At 31.9% G+C, this 20,854-nt stretch overlaps 2 protein-coding genes across 2 annotated transcripts; one reads left to right on the top strand and one right to left on the bottom strand.

Annotated features, from left to right (window-relative positions):
- Positions 1–1,028: 1,028 nt before the first annotated feature.
- On the top strand, positions 1,029–2,876 carry LOC100305587 (uncharacterized). The gene is given in 4 exon segments (NM_001250585.2): positions 1,029–1,197; positions 1,793–1,883; positions 2,027–2,210; positions 2,558–2,876. Coding segments are annotated over 4 exon segments (432 nt in total). The 5' UTR covers positions 1,029–1,113; the 3' UTR covers positions 2,631–2,876.
- Positions 2,877–10,063: 7,187 nt separating this feature from the next.
- LOC100780790 (bifunctional purine biosynthesis protein PurH) lies at positions 10,064–18,568 on the bottom strand. The gene is made up of 12 exons (XM_003538224.4): positions 18,357–18,568; positions 18,115–18,214; positions 17,170–17,245; positions 16,889–16,985; positions 15,863–15,965; positions 15,601–15,734; positions 15,161–15,338; positions 14,692–14,846; positions 12,048–12,257; positions 11,321–11,668; positions 11,109–11,235; positions 10,064–10,458 (listed from the first exon to the last, which is right to left on the bottom strand). Exons 1-12 carry the CDS (start codon positions 18,504–18,506, stop codon positions 10,307–10,309), a joined length of 1,830 nt encoding a protein of 609 aa, XP_003538272.1. The 5' UTR covers positions 18,507–18,568; the 3' UTR covers positions 10,064–10,306.
- Between the last annotated feature and the right edge of the window lie 2,286 nt (positions 18,569–20,854).

Raw genomic sequence — 20,854 nt, 5'->3', positions numbered from 1 at the left:
AAAAAGAATGCTACAGATTAATATTTTGATTTTATCCATGAAACGTTTTTTTATTAATTGTTAATTAGTACCAATGAAAATATAAGGAGATTATGATTTTTTGAATTAGCACATTACTTTTAAAACTTTTTATTTTTATCTCATCATTGCAGATTTTTTTTATACAATTATTTTCTCCAAACTACCCCTACTTCCTTTCATTTTTTTCCAAAAATGATCTCACCCTTCTTCTTTTATATATATAAAGATAAAGATTCACGATTATGTTAGAATAATTCTCTCTTTTTTTTTGTTATTGAAAATCTATTGTTTTATCCCCTTTGATATCAAAATGTTGACAAATGAGTCAATGAAAACGTAACAATCAAATACAAAAAAGGAATCGCCATTCTCACTCCCCATGTGCATATTTTTTTCAAAAATGTCCTTTCAACAAAAATATGTTTCTGTTGTATAAAACATACAATAAAAACATATTTCTCTTGTAATATACAGGAGTGCAAAAAAATAAAAATAAAAATACAATTTTGTTGTGAAAACATATTTCCATTTCAATTTTTTCCACACCCCAATATACTATAACAAAAATACATTTATGTTGTTTATTTTACACAATGAAAAACTTATTTCTATTTTGATTTTTCTTGCAATCTCTATACTATAACAAAAATACAGCTTCATTTTTATTGTGCCAAATACAAATTAAAAGGAATCATTATTTTGTTGTGTCCCCAAAATGGAATTCCGTTACAACTCAAAGTTGGGAGAGGGGAAAGGGAACGGGTGTAAGGAATGGGGGAGAGGTAATTTTATTCCATTACATCTTTTTTTTTTAAAAAAATGGTGAGGGTGAGAATAGCAATTTAGAATACGAAAATTCAAAGAAAATAGGGAAATATGCTATGGGCTTTCACCTATTTGAGAAGAGTCCAGACTCAAGTGTACGTTGGGCCGGGTCTAAAGTTACAAGAAAAAACCCTAATAAACTCACTCAGAAACCCTATTTTTTTGGTGCTGTGAGTGAGATTACCCATAGATAGAGAGCGCGGCATAACCTAAACTTACCCTTCTTCTCTCTGTGTGTGTGCGCATCAAACGCAACCAGAAGCAGCCATGGCCACTGCAAGAACTGTGAAGGACGTTTCTCCTCATGAGTTCGTCAAAGCTTACTCTTCTCACCTCAAGCGATCTGGCAAGGTCACACTCCAATTACCCTTCTCTTTTCTCTTCAACAAAAAGTAGTGTTAAGTATGATCCTTAGTTTAATGTGAAACCCATTTGTTACTTTTGTTTTTTTTTTTTAATGTGTGAAGTGCTTTTGATTCGTTATCGTTTCTATTAGCTAATCGGGTTCTTGGGATATTGTTTATTTCACCTTTTTTTTGTTTCATGAGTTTTTGCCATGCCCATGTGTGTGTATTGACGGTTTTGTGATTAAAACGGTGTGTTTTGAATTGGGTCATGTTGAAGTTTGAAACTTGATCTACTTTGATAGTGTGGTGATTCTTTTACCTAAACTTTAGGTGTCATGAGTGAGTTTTCTGTGTTGGGCGTTTGAGTAAATGAACAAATGAATTGATTGTGTGGTGATTCAGAATTTGTTTGTCATTGTGGCGTTGATTCCATCTTTGACTACTGTATTGGCTAGTTCTAGAAAGATCTTTCAGCTGGGTTGTCTCTTTTGATTGGTTTGCTTAATGCTATGGGTAAAATGACTGAAAGTAATGTCCTTTATAAGAGCCCTTATTATTGATGTGTTGAGTTCATTTCTTTTTTATTTGGTTCTAAACAGATGGAGCTGCCAGAGTGGACTGATATTGTGAAAACTGCAAGATTTAAGGAGTTGGCTCCTTATGATCCTGACTGGTACTATGTCAGAGCTGGTGAGTTTCTTTTTTGTTTATTGTCTGATTACATGTTTCAGATGTGTGAAAAAGTGAAACTATGAAGGAAGTCTCTTGTTGAAAGTTGCAATGATATGTTGTTGTGTTGTGTGTGTGTTTAATTCAATTTTGAACAATCTCAGCTTCCATGGCAAGAAAGATCTACTTGAGAGGAGGACTTGGTGTTGGTGCCTTTCAGAGGATTTATGGTGGGAGCAAGAGGAATGGTAGCCGCCCTCCTCATTTCTGCAAGAGCAGTGGTGCTGTTGCTCGTCACATTCTTCAACAGTTGCAGAACATGAGCATCATTGAACTGGACACCAAGGGGTAAGCTCTCCTTTAATTTGCTAGCCTCCAGCAGGTATATAGTTAGAGTCATACTTATTGTCATTGATGAGTTAGTCTCAACGGAAATCTAAATTAATCTGTTCACCAGTATGTGGTGCATATGTATGATTGATTCAGACTAATTTTTAGCCAAAACCGTACCATGAACACCCCTTCCCATTGACAAGTTAGTCTTGATGGAAATCGAAATTAATCTGTTCAATTGTACGTGCTTGCATATATATTGTGCAGTAGCTTCTGTCTGATATGAATATTTGCTTTCTTAATTGTTACGTTTTCTTCTCTTGAGAAGTTTTTTAACGTTTTTCTATTTTTATCTATGTCAGTGGCAGGAAAATCACTTCCAGTGGCCGGCGGGATCTTGATCAAGTGGCTGGACGCATTGTGGTTGCACCTTGATTTGAAAACGCCATAAGCATATTGAGGTTTTTGGTTTCTGGTTAGAGAGATGTGATGATAACAGATTATGCTAAAGTTTTGATTTTAGACTGTCTTTTATGTATCGGACATGCTCAATGTTTATGTTGCTCCCAGTCCTTTTTAGATAGTATTGCTATATTTAATTGAGTTTTTTTCCCCGGACATTGTTGTTGCCTAAGTGTCATTTACGTATGAAATGAAAATTAAGGGTAAATTAAACTGATTAAAGGGTGTATGTTTTGTTGACACCATACTACCAAGTTAGGCCCAATTGTGTTCCTATGGCATGACATGTTTTCAAGTATTTTTCACTAAATGTTTTAAATTCCCAACCTCATTTTATAACCTATGTGCATTTGCCTTTCTTTAAGGTGTACCTAAGTTTTTTTAATTTTTGCAGGATTAGGCATTATTTTTTTCTGCTTTTGATTTTAAAGTAGCGGTCAAGCTAATTTGTAGAATTATTTAATTTGTTCTAAGTAAAAATTATCTAAAACGGTTCTTGTAATAGTAGTTTCATTGGTCATTTTGGTCTAAGTTATGAGAATTTAGTTCTTAATTTTAACAAACTGTTGAAATTGTCCAAGTTATGCTTTATTTAGACTTTCAACTTTATTGCCGTGAATCATTATTGACATTATTGATAAATTATTAAATTTAACTGACATTACCGAAGTTGGAAACCAAACTGGATTAATTGACCAAGGTTCAAATAATGAGACCCATGTCACGACTTTTAAGAACTATTTTGGGCGGTTAAAATCAGTAAAAACTCGTTTTGAAGATATTAAATTAGTATTTAGAAGCATCAAGCATGGTACCCTGATCAGAATATCAAATTTATGTTATTAATTTTTGTTGTAAGGCTTTAACGGAGTCATTTCTATTTCATCTGCGTGCTCACTTCTGGAGCTTGATTTGGCTTTGTGAATTTCAGGTTTCTCTGAATTTAAAAGTTCTCACTTGGTAACAAAAACAAACAATAGGATTCCAAGTATTGTATTAAAATCAGATCAGACCGGTTAATTGGACTGGGAATCGTTCGTGTAACAGGTCTGAGTTACCAATTAAATAAGGTTTGATTATTAATTTGATCCCCAAATGTGTCAATTTGATCCTGAAATTTGTAGAAGCCCCAAGGTCCTTCAATTTTTAAAAATCCATTGATTGAGTAATTTCTGTCTAATTGAGGTTGACTAAGTTAAATTATAAATTCTGGTGGTTTAAATTATGAATAGTGACAGTTAAAAATTATTGCTATTATTATTTTTAAATTACGAATGGTGTCTTAATCAACGTTCAGAACCCTTATTGTTGGCGACGAAAGCAAGGCACTGGTGCACCATGTTCAACATCACCGACATCATGTTTCTGTTGTTGGCTGCCATTGCAGTGGAAGAGGAACACGAGAAAAAAGGGTTTTGTTGTTGTTGGGGTCGGATGGGGGTGATGGTGTTTGACTCAGATTTGGACTTTGTGGGTTAAGGTGGTGGACCAAGTGATGGAGTTGGTGTGGTAGCTGAGGGGTGGGTGCTGGGTTTGGGTTTGGGAATGGGTTTGTGTTCCCAGATCTGATAAACAGTGACAGTGACGTGCACATTTATGATTAGGGGTGAGTAAATGGACTCAAGTCTATAAATTGGTCCGTGTGGCTCTCGGTCCATGCGGACTATGCACCAATTTTTTTAAATAAAATTTATCGCTATATAGGATTTTAGGCCCATCTCACATAATTTGCAGACTATGCGGGTTTGGCTTTTATATATATATATATATATATATATATATATAAAAGTGTAATTGGCTATTTTTTTAAGAGAAGAATATATTTATTTTAAAATTATATTTTTTAAAAAAGAATAGGCCCACTGATCAGGTCGTTTGGCCCACGGGATCCGCCGGGCGGGGGGACCAATATTTTAAATCCATGTAAGAGTGCGGGACAGACTGGTCCGATCCGTTGTCAATGCAAGCTTACGCAAGCGAGCCTTACGCGGGACGAACCGACCCGCTTACCCACCCCTATTTATGACTGATCAGAGACATTGCATATCAGATTTGGTCACTTGTGATGGTTTGGTGGTGGTGGAGGGTCAGATCTAGTTGAGGATGGTCGCTTGTGATGGTTGAGGTGGAGGCCAACAATCCAATTAATGGTGATGTCAATGTTGACACGATTGAATTTGTAGGCAATGATGAGGGAGCTACCAACAAAGGTGGTAGGGGATTGAATTTGTAGGCAATGATGAGGGAGCTACCAACAAAGGTGGTAGGGGAAGGCTGATCATCAAGGGTCTCGTGGGGAGATAGAGAGCAAGTCCATGTTTGTTTACTTTTATATATTTTTTAATTTACATAATTATTAAAATAGTGGTGGTTTTTTAACCCCTTATTTTATTTTTTAACATCGTCACCCTCAATTGGATAAAACAAAAAGACTCAATTGATACATTTTTAAGAATTAAAGAATCAAATTGGAACTTTTAAAAAATTTGGGGACTAAATTGACATAATTTGAGGATAAAAATTGATAATTAAACCTTAAATCAATGAAGTAATTTTTCTCTCTCATGTATCCTCTCTGATCCGCTATGTTGAGGTGCTGACAAATTGATCTCTGAAAAATGAAAAAATCAAATTTAGTCCATAAATATTCAAAAAGTGTTACAAATTAGTCTCTAGATAATTTAATGACTAATTGATTTTTAAACTTTGTAACTTAATGTCAAATTAGTCCTTGAAAAAATAATGTATTATCAAATTAGTCCTTGAACATTATAAGTTAATGACAAAATGGTCTTACAAATTTAATGATAAGACTAATTTGTTGTATTTTTTGCACATTAAAAGATTAAGAGGGTGTATTGGATTAAGATTTTAAAAGACTATTTTAACATACAAAAATCTTGTGAATTTTAAAGATTATGTAGGAATATTATGACTTATTAGATTTTTTTACAAGACTTTTATGATAGTTTAAATTTTAATTGAATCATAAGAATTTAAAGGATTTGAAAGGACTTTATAGACTTATAAGATTTAAAAGCATTCTATGAATTCTTAAAAACACATTCAAAATTACAAAAGTTGGTGAAATAAATAATAAGAAATGATGAGGTTTGGATATAAAAATATAAAATCAATATAACTTTTTTAATCTTTTAATAGTTATATTGATTTTAGCTTTATGTTCTCATATACTAACCTTTCTTACAATAGCATATTTTCATTCTCACTTTTGGATTCGAACTATATTTAAAATTATACACTATTTTTTTAATTTTTAATTACTACAATTATTTTATGATAAATCTAATGATATGTTTAAATGGGGTGCAATAGTAATCATATACTAGAAGGGAGTAGTGAAGATGGAAAATTGGTAGAAAGGTTACTGAGTTATGTGAATGACGAAATTAAGGTTATTGTGTCGAGCAGGTGATGGACATATGGACATAGTCAGTATAAGGAAAACATGACTAATCTTAGCACATAAGACAAAAATTATTTTAATTTAGAAAGCAAAGGGAAAATACAAAAGGGAAGAGTATATTTGATATTTTTTTATTTCAAAAGAATATGAGAAATATATATGGCATACACATATGGAAGAATATTAAAGAGAGAAGATGATATGTGTGATGAGAGAAAAGAAAGTATGGTAACCAATCGAAAAAAAGAAAAAAGTCTAGTAAAATCTCAAGGGTTTGGGTAAGATTGTTTAGTAGATATTTTATACTAAAATGTCCAATAAAATCCATCAAAATCCTTCTTAAAAAGCAATTCATTGAAATTTGTATATTTTTTAATATCAAAAGACTTTTTATAAGTTATAAAAAAATCATAATTGAATACTACCGGATTTTATTGTCTTCCTTAAAAAATCTTAAAAGTCTTAATTGAATATCAGAAGACTTATTTAGGGAGGTGTATTGCATTAGGATTTCAAATGATGTTAAAACATTTTTTTAATAAAAAAAAGTCATGTGGTATTCAATCAATAAGTGTATTGGATTAGGATTTTAAAAGACTTCTTTTTATAAAAAAAATGACAAAATTACATTTTTGGTCTCCTAATTTATCTCCAGTTTCGGATTTGGTCCCCTAGTAATTTAATTCACGAATTGGGTCCTTCTATTTTGTAAAATCGTGCAATATTGGTCCCCCAAGTCACAATTGGACGTTAACCATTAGCAAGTGATGTTGATTGTCACGTGTCACGTTCTTATTGGATGATGACTGTCACGTGTCATGTTCTGATTGGATGTCAATTCCATGAAAGATGAAATGCATTGTTGTTTTCATTGACCAATCAGAACATGACATGTGGCAGTCATCATCCAATAAGAATGTGACACGTGAAAGTCAACATCACTTGCTAACGATCAACGTCCAATTATGGCCTGAGGAACCAACATTGCACGATTTTATAAAATAGGAGGACCCAATTCGTAAATTAAATTACTGAGAGACCAAACCCGAAACTAGAGATAAACTGGAGGACCAAAAATGTAATTGCCTAAAAAAATCTTATGGTATTCAATCAAGATTTTTTAAGTATAAATAAGTCTTGTGGTATTCAATTAAGACTTTTAAGATTTTTTATGGAAGACAACAAAATTCGGTGGTATTCAATTATGATTTTTTATAACTATAAAAAGTCTTTTGATATTGAAAAATATACAAATTTCGATAGAGTTTATTAGACTTTATAAAACATCTATCAAACAATCTCACCCAAACCCTTGAGATTTTGTCATACTCTTTTCTTTTTCTTTTTTTTTTTGTTGGTTACCAGACTTTCCTTTCTCTTATCAAGCATACACTCTTCTTTCTTTATTATTCTTCAAGATATGTGTATCATATATGTTTATCATACTTTTTTTGGAATAAAAATATCAAATATACTTCTTTCCTATGCACTTTTTCATTCATTTTTCAAATTAAATTAATGTTTATCTTATATGCTAAGACTAACCATACTTTCCTTATCCTGGCTATGTTATCACCTACTCAACGCAATATTTTTGTGATTGTGTCCTTAATTTCGTCATTCACATAACTCAGTATTCCTCCCACCAATTTTTCTCCCTCATTACTCTCTCTTAGTATATGTTTATTATTGCACCCCATCTAAACATGTTGGATTTATCATGAAATAATTATAATAATTTTTAAAAAAATCAGAAAAATAATATATAATTTTAAATCTATTATTCAAATCTAAAAGTGAGAATAAGAAAATGTTATTGCAAGAAGGATTAGTATAGGAGGATATAATGTTAGAATTAATTTAGCTATTAAAAGGTTAAAAAAACTATATTACTTTTACTTCTTTTTATCCAAACCTCATCATTTCTTATTATTTTTTTCACCAACTCTTATAATTTTAAATGTGTTTTTAAAAATTCACAAAATCATTTTAAATCTTATAAATTTATAAAGTCTTTTCAAATCCTTTAAATTTTTATAACTTAATCCATTAAAATTCAAACTATCATAAAAACCTTGTAAAAAATCTAATAAGTCGTTATATTCCTACGTAATCTTTAACATTCACAAGACTTTTTTATGCTAAAATATTCTTTAAAAATCATAATCCAGTGCTCTCTCCTTATACTATTTAAAAATCAGGATTGAATAGCACATGAATTTTTTATAAAATTCTTTGAAATCCTAATTTAATACACTCTCTAAATTCATATTTTTCATCTTGGAGGATCAATTTGTCACCATATCACACTTTGATGGATAAATTTACCTATTTACCCACTTAAATTGATTGATTAAGCAATTGAACCGATATGTACCAACTTTAAAGCATGTAACAAGAAATGAACTCAAGACCTATAAATTCAGGCTCATTCGCTTTTAACTATGAAATCCTCGCATTACTAGCATCAATGCTGCTTCATACTAGCATTCGCTACAAAAACGAATTGCTTTTGAGCATATAATACCATTGGTAGTTGTGGTTGGAACTTGGAGTATTCAACAGAAGTGTACTAGAATTCTGTCCATTATGAAATATGTGACTTCGTACCGCAATCCAGAATCGTGGAAAGCCGAAATACAAAGTAACAATAATTTGTTATTGATGCCTATTTTTAAGGACAAAATCCAATTGTTTTTGGTTTTGTTGAATTAGAATTAGAATTTTTCCTCAATTTGTGTAATGAAATTTTACATAGAAGAGTAGTATAAAAGTAAAACTCTAGTTTTGATTAAATAACAAAACCGAAAACATCCAAAGAATTGCATTTAAATAGATATTTTAAAAGAGGAAATCCAAGCAAGCTATAGTACTTTTTTTTTAGAGGGAATGGAGCGTACGATACCGTAGGGTTTACAATATACATACAATGACGAACTAAATTTTTTTTTTATAATGGTTTAAATGTCTAACTTTTAATAAATAATATTTTTTTAAAAAAATTATTATTTTTACATGTAAAATTAAAACTAATTTTTATATTAAATGATGATAACCTTGATTCTTATTATAATAATAACAAATATACAATTAGTTATACATAATTTTATGTTTTTAGTTTAATCATTACAATAAAATTAAAACATAACTAATTTTACACAATTTTATACTAATTAACATTGACCATTATTATAAAAACAACATAAAAAATTAATTTTATATAATTTTATACTATTCATCCAACTGAACTAAAATCTCTTTCAAGCTATACGAATTAGAATTTTCCTTAAGCAGATCATTAAGGTCAAATTGCCTACCGTTTGTGTTTTGATTTTTTGTTCAAGACAAATGTACAAAGCAATAACCCCAAAAAAAGCATGGAAGGGAAAACAATTGACTGAGAAAATCAATACTAAAAACTCATTCAATAGAACCTTAAAAAAAAGCACCCCATACATTTGAGCAAATCATTGTTTCCAGCTTCCATTTATGCTAGTGTATACGAATATGACAACAACAAAAATCGCACATATTTTTTGGTTAAGGACGGTCATAGAACATAGATCACCCGAAAAATAACCTCTGGTTTAATGATGTAATAAATTATATATATATATATATATATATATATATAGCCAAATGAATCCCTAAAAGCACAATAAGGCAAGTTCTCATACTTGATGGTTTTCAAGCAGTGCTCTCAAGTCTGAACTTTTACCTTCACGGTAAAGCGGTCCTATTTGGATAAGTTCTTCCATAAACACTTATAGGAGAAAAAAAAAAAACTGGAGATTATATGCACAAGCTAGTTTTAGCTTATGGAAGAAATCTATTTTATTTTTCCTTCTTGTTTTATTCTCTTATAAGCACTTATGAGAAACATATCCAAACAGAATCTAAGCAAAGACTTTCTCACATTCAAAATCCTTACATGTTTTTTTTCTTCCAACTGAGCATAATTGAATAGTTACAGCAAAAATGTCTAATTTGATTCTGTTCATTGCAAAAGATTACTCCATCACATTATTCTAATGTACATAAGACATTAGAAAGTAGCAGAACATCAATTTTTATTTTTCTATATAAATTGGATAGTACAATCTTACTCATACAGTCACTTGATTTCAAAAACAGGTTTCAGTGCTACCTATTGGAAGCACAAGTTTCAGTAACACCGCTTGAATGATGGAAGCATGAAGTTATTCCGAAGCAAAAAACTAGGTTAGTGCCTAAAGTGCCTCACATTGGTAAAGAGTAGTGAAACACCATACTTGTTACAACAGTCTATGGCATCCTGGTCTCTGATACTCCCACCTGGTTCTGCAATAACACCGATTCCGCTCTCACATGCTTCTTCCACAGCATCTTTCCATGCTGTTCATAAATTAAGTTACATCCTTGTTAAAAAAATAAACAAAAAGAAAAGGCAATCTATCTCTTTATCTAATATCTTTCTAATTTGCTTCCATTATAGATTGTTTAACAATTTATCATATTATTTCCTTATAGTTTGATAAGAACTGAAAATGTCTATTTCCTTACAACAGGAAAAATCAACTAGCACGCATTCAGTAACATAAAGATGAAAAGAAAGAAAGATATTAAGGGATTGCAATAAACAATCTCCACCCTGGCCAAAGGCCACCATCTTTACCCTGAAAACTTCCCCTCTCCACAGCTTTCTCAGGGGACACTACACCCTCCCTATATAAACATTCTGCTTTCTACCTGCTAGAAATCTCTCCATTTACACACCACCAGCTGTCTATTTGGTTATGCTAAGGATCTGCTAGTCTATTTGGCCCACTAGTGAACATTCTTTCATTGCTTTCTCCCTCATGGCCATATTCGCCCCTTATTTCTCGCGGTGTAGAATTTAGTATTGGTGACTAACAATGTTTCAGCAATTGTCTTTGCAGAATGTATTCATCAAAAAGAATAAATTATCCATCCCCACTAAATGTCTTCTTTATAACACAACGAATTTCTGTGTTGTATATATTTTGTATGACATTAACACTTACCAAATGGGAAGAAGGCATCACTGACCAAGGCTGCTCCTTTAACATCATCTCCAGCTTTCCTTATTGCAATTCTCAAACTCTCGACACGGTTTGGTTGCCCACTTCCCATACCTAACATGCAATTGTTCTGCAAAAAATTATTAAAAAGGGAGATCAGATTTTTAAACCTTTTTCATCGAGGCATAGAAAAGATTCATATGAGAGATGACAACCTTAGCTATCACAATAGCATTGCTTTTGACATGCTTCACACACAACCATGCGAACTCCGCATCACAAAGCTCATCATCCTGTGGAGCCTTCTCAGAGACTACGTTGAACTTGATGTCCTGTGGGGTTAAGTCATCTGAATCCTGAGCTAACCATCCTCCACCAACTTGTCTGAGTGAAAGCTTTCCAGCTTCATTCTTTTTCGCTTCAAGAATCCTTAGAGTCTTAGACTTTCCACAGAGAATCTCAAGTCCCTTCTCTGTATAGCTGGGCGCAACCACTATTTCATAAAACATCCTTGTCTCCCCATCTGTGGGGCTTCTAAATTCTCGAATTTCTTTAGCAAGTGCCTAAATATTAAAAAGCATTAATTTTATATCACTCTTCCTCCTCACTGCCAAGATGGGATCTTATAAAGTAAGTAGGGAAAGTGCCCCTATCTACATAAAAAAGACAATGTGAAACAAGACCCTAGTCCTGGCTTAACATGTGAAAAACCATGGACTAGGTCACCCTGCATCACTTGAAAAGAGGAAAATATATATTTGAATTTAGACAACAATGCAAAAACAACAGTAACAATCAAGCATTATCCAACTAGGTGGAGTTGACTATTTTGACATTTGTATGCCCAAATCAAATTGCTTGTTTGATTGCACAAGTTCCTTAGATACATACTCAAAGATATTTCAGATTCCTAACAGACTAAAATTCAAATAGAGCATTTACCTCATCAATTTCCACATTGAAAGCTACAATTCCACCAAATGCACTCACGGGATCAGCTTTAACAGCTAGTCTGTAGGCTTCAAGAATATCATCACGTGATGCTACCCCACATGGATTAGTATGCTTTACTACTACACACGTGGGTTTCCTAAACTCGCATACACAGTTCCAAGCAGCATCAGCATCCAAGTAGTTATTATATGACATCTCCTGCATGACAATGCTAAGGATGTAATATAAGGGACATTAACTTACATCAAAGACTAAAAGAAATTGTACAATTTTTCAGTTAAAGGCTCTTATCCCCAAACATAATATAATCATGTTTAACAACACACACATACACATGTGCGTGTGTGTGAGGAGGGATCCACTTACTCCAAGAGTAAGTCTAAAGAATTACTCCTTATCTTGTCCATTCATTCATTTAAATTATTTTAAGTCTAACAGTACAGATTAATTTAAGATACTGTATCATGAGGCCTGTGACATTGTTTTTTCCTTCGTTATTTCAGGTTTCCATCAGAGGTAGGCACATCACACAAAAAAGAAAAGGAATTCATTGAGCACCAGCCTCCAAAAGCCATCAGATCAAGCATCTAGAAACACCCTAGACCAGCGACCGTGAAACACCATCAGATTAAGAACTGTAGCACCAAATTATGCAGTCTTCGTTCAACCACACATGTCGAGTTGCCTCTGTAACCTCCACAGCAAAGCCATCACATTGCTGCCATTGGCTTGAAGGCTTATTCGGCATGATCAAAGAAGTGGAATGAAAATAAAACATCATGTTCCCTTTCCTTTTGCAGAAAGAAAGAAGAAAAACACCAGCAATAGAAGCACGAGTTGTAAAGACACTAGACTAATTTTAGTATTGAAAATGCATTCTGATTTTGGGTTTAAAAACTAAGTGAAGCATAATGACCAAAACCATAACAGGACTTACAATTTCTAGTGCCAAGCAATATGTGAAACAGACTAGTACTATGCATACCTTCATCTTTAATTGGATATCTTAAGAGGCTTTATGCATTAAGATATCATACAGAAGATTCATGCATTTATTAACAAATCACACCAAGCTATCATTTTGATTTTGAACCAAGTCAACTGGCTCCAATTTCAGTAAGTTACAATTTCAGTCTCTAAATCACGAGTATATTCATAGCAAGACCAAAATCACTAGTTACAAACACAAGTTATTCAAATTAATAAGATTTAACCATGGAATTGGTCAATTGAAAGCCAAAATGAACTAATTCTAAGCAAGATGCAGGGAGAAATATATGTACATGTAACTCTAGTTTGAATTTGATTTAAGAATAACTTAGTGAAACTAAAAGGCACATATTAATTCAGTTTCCTAATTCTCAAGTCTAGTTTCTATATTTGCATTCAATTCTGATGAGTTGAACTGTGAGTTCAATTTAAACTTTAAACCAATGCAACAAGATTATTTTCATATTAACTCAGCTTGCATCTCAGTCAAAAGTATGCAAAGACAGAACTTATCTCAAGTAAATGCAACAAATTACAAAGGTTCAGTCAGTTCAAAGGCTTTATTTTTCATACAAACAAGGAACACCTCTCATCAATCAAGTTTCAGATAAAAACAAAGCTCAAATTACAGGTCAAACAATCTCAAAGCAGAAAGAATTGTGCATGATACTGATGATAGTTCCTAATTTCATTCATTTTCTCATTCTCATTTGGCCAAATTCTCAATTATTGCATAAAAACATTAAAATGGTAGCACATGGTACCTATCACAGCCAACAACAATTCAAGCAAGGAAAATTCAGGATCAAACTAATACACAAAAACGAATTTCGAATTCTTCTGTTCCTATATGTATTCTAACTAATTCTGTAAATTTTTGAGCTTGCATGAATCGAATCACAGTGCCAGACAGATTCTCAATGAATTACAAAAGCTTGCAGGAACTTGCTTTAAGATGTTACATCACTGATTTAGAACAGAAGTATGGGCTTTCCATCCAATACAAAAACCTGGTTGTCAAGTTGGATCTCTAAAGTCCTACAAATAACATCCAGATATGGATTCTACACTAGAGATGAGGTGCAATACCATGGAATCTTAGAGAGAACAGAGGCAAAGTGATAAATTCTATATAAGCAAATAGTGAATGAAAACCATAAAACCCAAAAAATACTGTCATTTGGTCTTTTGAGTGAAAGATGCTCGTGTAATCAGGCTATAGAAGCCACCTGATCACACAACCAGAAATGAGCAAGGGTGAGGTGTGTGACCAGTGGGTGCAACAAAAAAGGTGGAAATTGCAAGTTAAAGAAAAATTATCTGAACGTGTGTTCAGAGTTAGGGTAACCAATGGGGAAACGAAAGGGCAAAGAGAAATGTGGTTCCCTATTTTTTTTCCCTTTCCGCCAAAGGCATTCAATATGAACATGAAACAATGAGGAAGGGAGAAAAATGAGTCACGTTAAACAGTGTCTTAAATTAATCTATACCATTAGACTTTAAATATAAGAATTGACAAGGTAAGGAGTAACTCTTCAAACTTACTCTTGGAGCAAGTGGATCCCTCCTATATATATGTGTATATATATATACACCAATGGTTATAGATCATTTAGACAAGAAATTAGTAGGTGATTCCCACCTTTCCATGGTGTTGGATGGCTGTAGCAATTCCACCAGCATTAACTTCAGAAAGGCTTTTGTCAACATAGAATGCAGCTTTTTGATGAGGATTTTCACCATAACGGAGAGGACTTTTGAGAGAGAGGGGCACTGTCAAGCTAGGAGGGAATTTATCTGTCATCAAAATGAAAATAAGTCAATGAATGGAGCGCATCAAAATTAATAATATCACTTGAGATATTTAAACTAACACATTCTGCCAGTTATTTTAGAATTAAATATATGATTTCAATTTTGTTCACTGATTTCAAAAACTTCAAAACTAGAAAATATATGAAAATTAGTACACCAATTAATCTGCTGGCTGTAGATTGAGCTTTACCATTCTAGGATTATATTTATAAATTATTTGCATTTTCCAGTAATTGACATTTCCATCTCACAATGAGTGTGAATTAATAATCCTCACAAACTAGAAACAGAAGTACCTCCCACACTCTGTTTCCACAACCACTCAGATACTGCTGAGTCATAGGAAGCAACATGTTGAAAAGCTTTCCATGCAAGCTTTAGCCTGAACTTTATATCATCCTGGTTTCCTTTAAGAAATTCCAGAAGGGCAGGGTAGTCTTCTGTATCAACCACTATCAAAACATCCTTGTGGTTCTGCTCAAATAAGAATTTATCACCTTATAGTTGAGATATTCCAATGGAAAACTTTAAAATTTCAGGAACAAAGGTCCTGTTACTTTCCACAGTAGTTTAGTCACTTGGTGGTATTTGGCCAACAGATTATTTTTTGAGCCATTTTACAAACTTTTGAGTTTTAATGTTGATTGGGGGGGGGGGGGGGGGAATGGGGAGTTTTTGTCATCATTTCAAATTTATTCAAAGTTTGGTAAGTGCCATTTTCAGTTAAATAAACCACCTTTGCAGCAGCTCTAATCATGGCTGGACCACCAATGTCAACATTTTCAATTCCATCCTCAAATTCAATGCCCCCAGCTGATGTGACTTTATCGTAAAATGGGTACAGGTTCACCACCACAACATCAAAAGTACCTGAAAAGGAAAACTTTAAGCAAAAGCAAAAAAATACAATCTCACAAACTGAATGATCACAACTCTAATGTAACACAACAAATTTCTAGCACAACGTACTTGTAATAACAGCTAATAACATAACTTACCAATCCCATGAGTACTGAGGGCTTCGATATGATGTTTTTGGTCCCTTCGAGCCAGGATACCCCCATGTATGTTAGGGTGCAAAGTTTTGACGCGACCATCAAGCTGTGAAAAAGGCCAAAATATTCTTGTTATAAGCTTGTACAAGTTTAAGCAAACTTCAAAGGAATTAACGGACATTTTGCCACAAAGTCAGCAAGTCTGGATTTGCACCAAGGTTTGACCTCAAGATGCACAACATACTGCCCCTAAATTTAAAATATATTCATTCAGTGCTGAGGATGTCAAAAGATTATCAAAGCAACCAGATTAGCCATCAATCTAATCTCTAAAGTTTGCAACTTTGACACCCCAATATTCCATATTGGAAATGTTTGCTTAAAGTTCAATATATAAGCAACCAAGAGATGAGAAATCATGATGTTAATACAGACAAAAACTTCTGGACTTTAAGTACAAATGTGGTTACCAATATTCAAATGGAAACCATTAAAGTTATGACAAAAGAAACACTATAACAGCTAGTTCAGCTGGAAAATATCAATAGAAAACCAAGTCTTATAATCCAACATTAAAACATGATTAAGGCCCTGTTTAAATAAACTTCTCCATAAACACTTTTAGGAGATGAAAATAAGAAGGTAAAATTGATGAAGTTTCTCCAATGAGTTAAAATCAACTTATGCACATTAGCTTTTGGAGAAGTTAGATGAGAGAGCTTCTATAAAAGTTAAAGTGCATAAGTTGATTTTAACTCATGGGAGAAATATAATTCATTTTACCTTCTTATTTTCTTTTCGTAAGAGTGTGTTTGGTTGAGAAGATGGAAATAGAAGAGAAATATTTGAATTAAAGAAGAGTGAAGAAGGTGTGGGACCCACTCTACCCAACACTCTAAAAGTTCTTATGGGAAAGTTTACCCAAATAGGGCTCAAACCCATAATAATTCATAGGCAAATCATCAGATATTCCAACCCAAGAATTGTTCATGAGATTTTGGAAGGAGAACTCAAGCTACAAACACATACCATTTCAGGGAACTTAGTAAGCTGTTCAACTTTAGTAACAGCTACTCCAGCACTCTCTAATGCAGAAGCTGTTCCTCCAGTTGAAACAATAGAGTATCTACAATTTAATAGAGTTACTGCCATTAATTGACTATAGCAACTGAAGCTGCTTGAAATGTCATAAACCACATCATAAAAACAAGTATGAACAATTTTTATTTTTCTTAAAATAAAGCATGAATATGAAAACAACAGTATTCTAACATGTTAAAAAAAGGCACTCATTAATTGTAATAACTTACCCTAATTCCTGGAGCCCATTCCCAACAAATGCAAGACCCTTCTTGTCTGACAATGATATCAAGGCTTGCTTGCTGCCTGTTTCACAGCAAAGAACACAATATACCAGAAACAGTTACTCTTACATTCTAAAACATAGAAAACATCATCAAAGGTAGAGCATGGCAATATCTGACACGTCAATATGGATATTCCATATTGGAAGACTTTTTAGCATAGCTCTGGCCATTCAAATTTGAATAGACAAACAAAACTTGAAAAACAAATTCTCGCTAATGCATTACCAATCAACTCTAAACACCAAACGCAAACATAGTTTTGTGCATTGGTATATTAAATAAAATACATAGTTGCATATCAGTCATATAGAGGTTGTATGATTATGAGAGATTAACGGAATTGGGAATTCACATCCTTCTGTCTTATCACTTGGGTCAAAACAATAGCAAAAGGGAGAAAATTAACAGGTAAAGAACTGAATAACTTCTTTGAGCCAGTCAATAGAGAAATAATGGCACTAAGTACAACAATCAAGCAATCTGGCTTTAATAAGTTGAAGTGCATATAGCCTATACGCACTATAGCAAAGAGAGTCTTAGAACAAGAGCCACACAGAATCAATTATTTCCTTATACAACTGCAGGGAATAATGAACAACTTATATTCGAAAGGAGAGGGGCAAAATGCTAAAACTATGCAGAAATCAGAGGGGGGTTAATGACAGAAGGTCAAGCCAGAAAAAAAGAAAAAAAAACATTTATAGAGAAATATAGCCACCCTTTGAGATTAGAATAACAAAGACATTAATTTAATCCACCCCATTTGAGGCCACAGATATGGTGATGGTAAAAATGAAAAAAAAAAAAAAAAAAAAAACTTGTTATTACCCTTTGGGGTAAAAAAAGCAATCTAACAAAACCCCTAAATAAAACACAAAAGAAAAGTACCTGGAGCAGAAGAAGAAGCAGATTTTGACACTGATATAGTATCAATCTCAGCCATGGCTCTGATGGGAACACACCTGAAGTGCAGTGAAGATGACCGCAACTGAGCATACCCATTTGAAAATCAATAACATTGAGCAGCAACAAAATCAAAATCAGATATAAAAGGATATAAATAATAATAAAAATAACAGTAACATAACACTAAAACAAGAGAGTGAAAAGAAGAAGAAGAAGAAGAATACCGAAGTTGTGGGAAAGGGATGGGTAGTTGAGAGGAAAGAAGCAGAGTGAAGGGTTCCACAGAGAAGGTGGTGAGTGGAGGTGGTGGTGGTTGCAGCGGCGGAGGCGGCGGCGGCGGCGAAGGAGGAGGAAGAAACACCCAACACAAACATCCTCCGAGTGATGAGTGTTAGTGTGACACAACGAATGAGTTATTTTATGTTTTGCTAACGCTTTTGACTTAGGAGACTATAACTAGTGCGAGACTTCACAGCACTATGGGAAAGCAATTATAAACCATTGGATAAATAAATTATTTTTAAAATAAAGGGCTGAGATTTTGTTTTGCAAGATGAAGACTATGGGTGCGAAAGTGGAACTTCTTTCACTCCCAATGCAAGTTTCGAAAAAGCCAAATAATGAATCGTATCTGTCCAATTTAAAAATTAAAAAATGAAACGTCCAGATTTCTTTAAAGCAACTGGTTGTAATCGCATTATTTATTTTTGTTAGAAAAAAAAAAGTGACTAATTATAACCATAATTAAAGAGTCTAAAGTTGCTATAAGACTAGCTTGAACATTAATTGGTTTAATAATAAACAACTGTTAAATGACAAATTTCCTCCAAAAAAATCTTTAGTCTTTTTTTTTGTTCTCAAATGTCACCTTAGTTTATAAAACTTTTAGTAACTTTTTACTTCAATAGATTATTTTATTTGGGTCTTACATCTTAATTTACATGTTTCTAAATTTATATTTTAATATTTTGCTTTCAAATATAATTAATTTGTAATTTTCTTCTTTTAAATCATAAATATACCAAAAAAATTGATATATTCTTAAAGTTTAATTAATTTTTTCGAAAAATTAATTTTAATAAAAAGCACATTACATTAATTTTAGGTTAACAAAAAATTAAAAATTAACAAAATTACACAATAATAAATACATAATATAAATTTCAAACACTATGATCACTTTTTAATCTTCTAGTTTATCTCCATATATATTTTTAATATTTACATTATGTTATCACAAATTAATAATTTTGGTTAGAGTTATCTTTTATCATATAATTAATTATAATTTCAACTATTATAAAATTAAAAAAATATAATTTTAATTAGAGAATCTTAGCTTTTATTATATAGTTAATTATAATTATAAATTTTAAAATAATAATAATTGGTTTTCAACTTAGCCAAATAATATTGTGTGATCTATATAGGTCATTTTATTTAATGGAATAAGATTTTTTTTAATTATTATTATTTGTTGTATTATAAAATTTAAGAATTGAATTTGATATGACATTCACAAGTTAAGATATAGTTACATTCATTTCATAATTTTATTTAAATAGATAAATATAATAGATAACTAAACCTATACATTAATATAATTAATTTGTTGCTGCTAATTTAAAAGTTAGCATTATTTTAGTTAAAATAATGCTAAAATGATTTTATTTCAATGCATCTCAACTAATAAATTAATATACACTGAAAATGACTCTCAATTGAAGTTTAGGGTAAGCAATTAAAAACATATTGTAAACAAATGTTTGGTTGACATTTTTTTAATTAAAATACAAATTGTATATTATAAATAGTTATTTGTTATGGATTTATTAAAAATACTTATTATTACTTTTAATGATAACATAATTTAAATATTTAAAATATATATTTATGATGCATTGTAATAATAATTGATCTCGGCAATTGTCGATCAGGAAGTATCCCTTTACAAAAGGGTTTCTGATTTTCTCTTACTCGAAGCTTTTTGTCCATATTTTTCAAGTGATGGTTTAGGCCAAAGAATAGGATTGTTACAAAACATAGTTCGACAAATGGTTATCATATCTTTAGATGAATTAAAATAGAGAGAGAATATAAATAGAGACATTAAAGAGGATAAAAAAACAATGATAGTCTCTCAAATTTGGAGTATGTATTTTTTACTCACATTTTGTAGTTGGATATTGAATATAAATCTCTAAAATCAATTTACATTCATATAAATATTTACATATAAATAACATAACTACAAAAGCTAGGAACCATTTGGTCTCAAAGACATGATAAATTTACAAAACGCATTCACACGATCGTTCAATATTATCGAGTTTTGGTAAACTTGCATGAAACTCGTGTAATTTTTTTATGTATATTTTTTAAATATTAGTTATATAAAAATTAAGTCATTAAATAATTAATAAATTAAAATTTTGTATTTATTATATGGTCATGTCCCTTCCTTGTCACATGCTTGCTTAAAATAAATAAGTTATAACATTTTCAATGATAAATTTTTTTATTAAAGATTATTCTATAAAGATACCTGCAAATTATGATTCAAGTTGTTCTATATTGGTCAATTCTAAGACATGAGATGCATTATTAGATAAAGATTCATTCACTTCTTTATCAAAAGAGTGGTCTATGGATGGAGCATTATATACTCTTTTAGAATTCAAAATCGATGATTTCATTATCTATCAATTAGAACTATTAATCA

The sequence above is a fragment of the Glycine max genome, chromosome 11, assembly GCF_000004515.6.
Source record: "Glycine max cultivar Williams 82 chromosome 11, Glycine_max_v4.0, whole genome shotgun sequence".
NCBI classification, from domain to species: domain Eukaryota; kingdom Viridiplantae; phylum Streptophyta; class Magnoliopsida; order Fabales; family Fabaceae; genus Glycine; species Glycine max.
The sequence above is the reverse complement of the archived record's forward strand: the minus strand, read 5'-3'. Positions and strand labels throughout refer to the sequence as shown.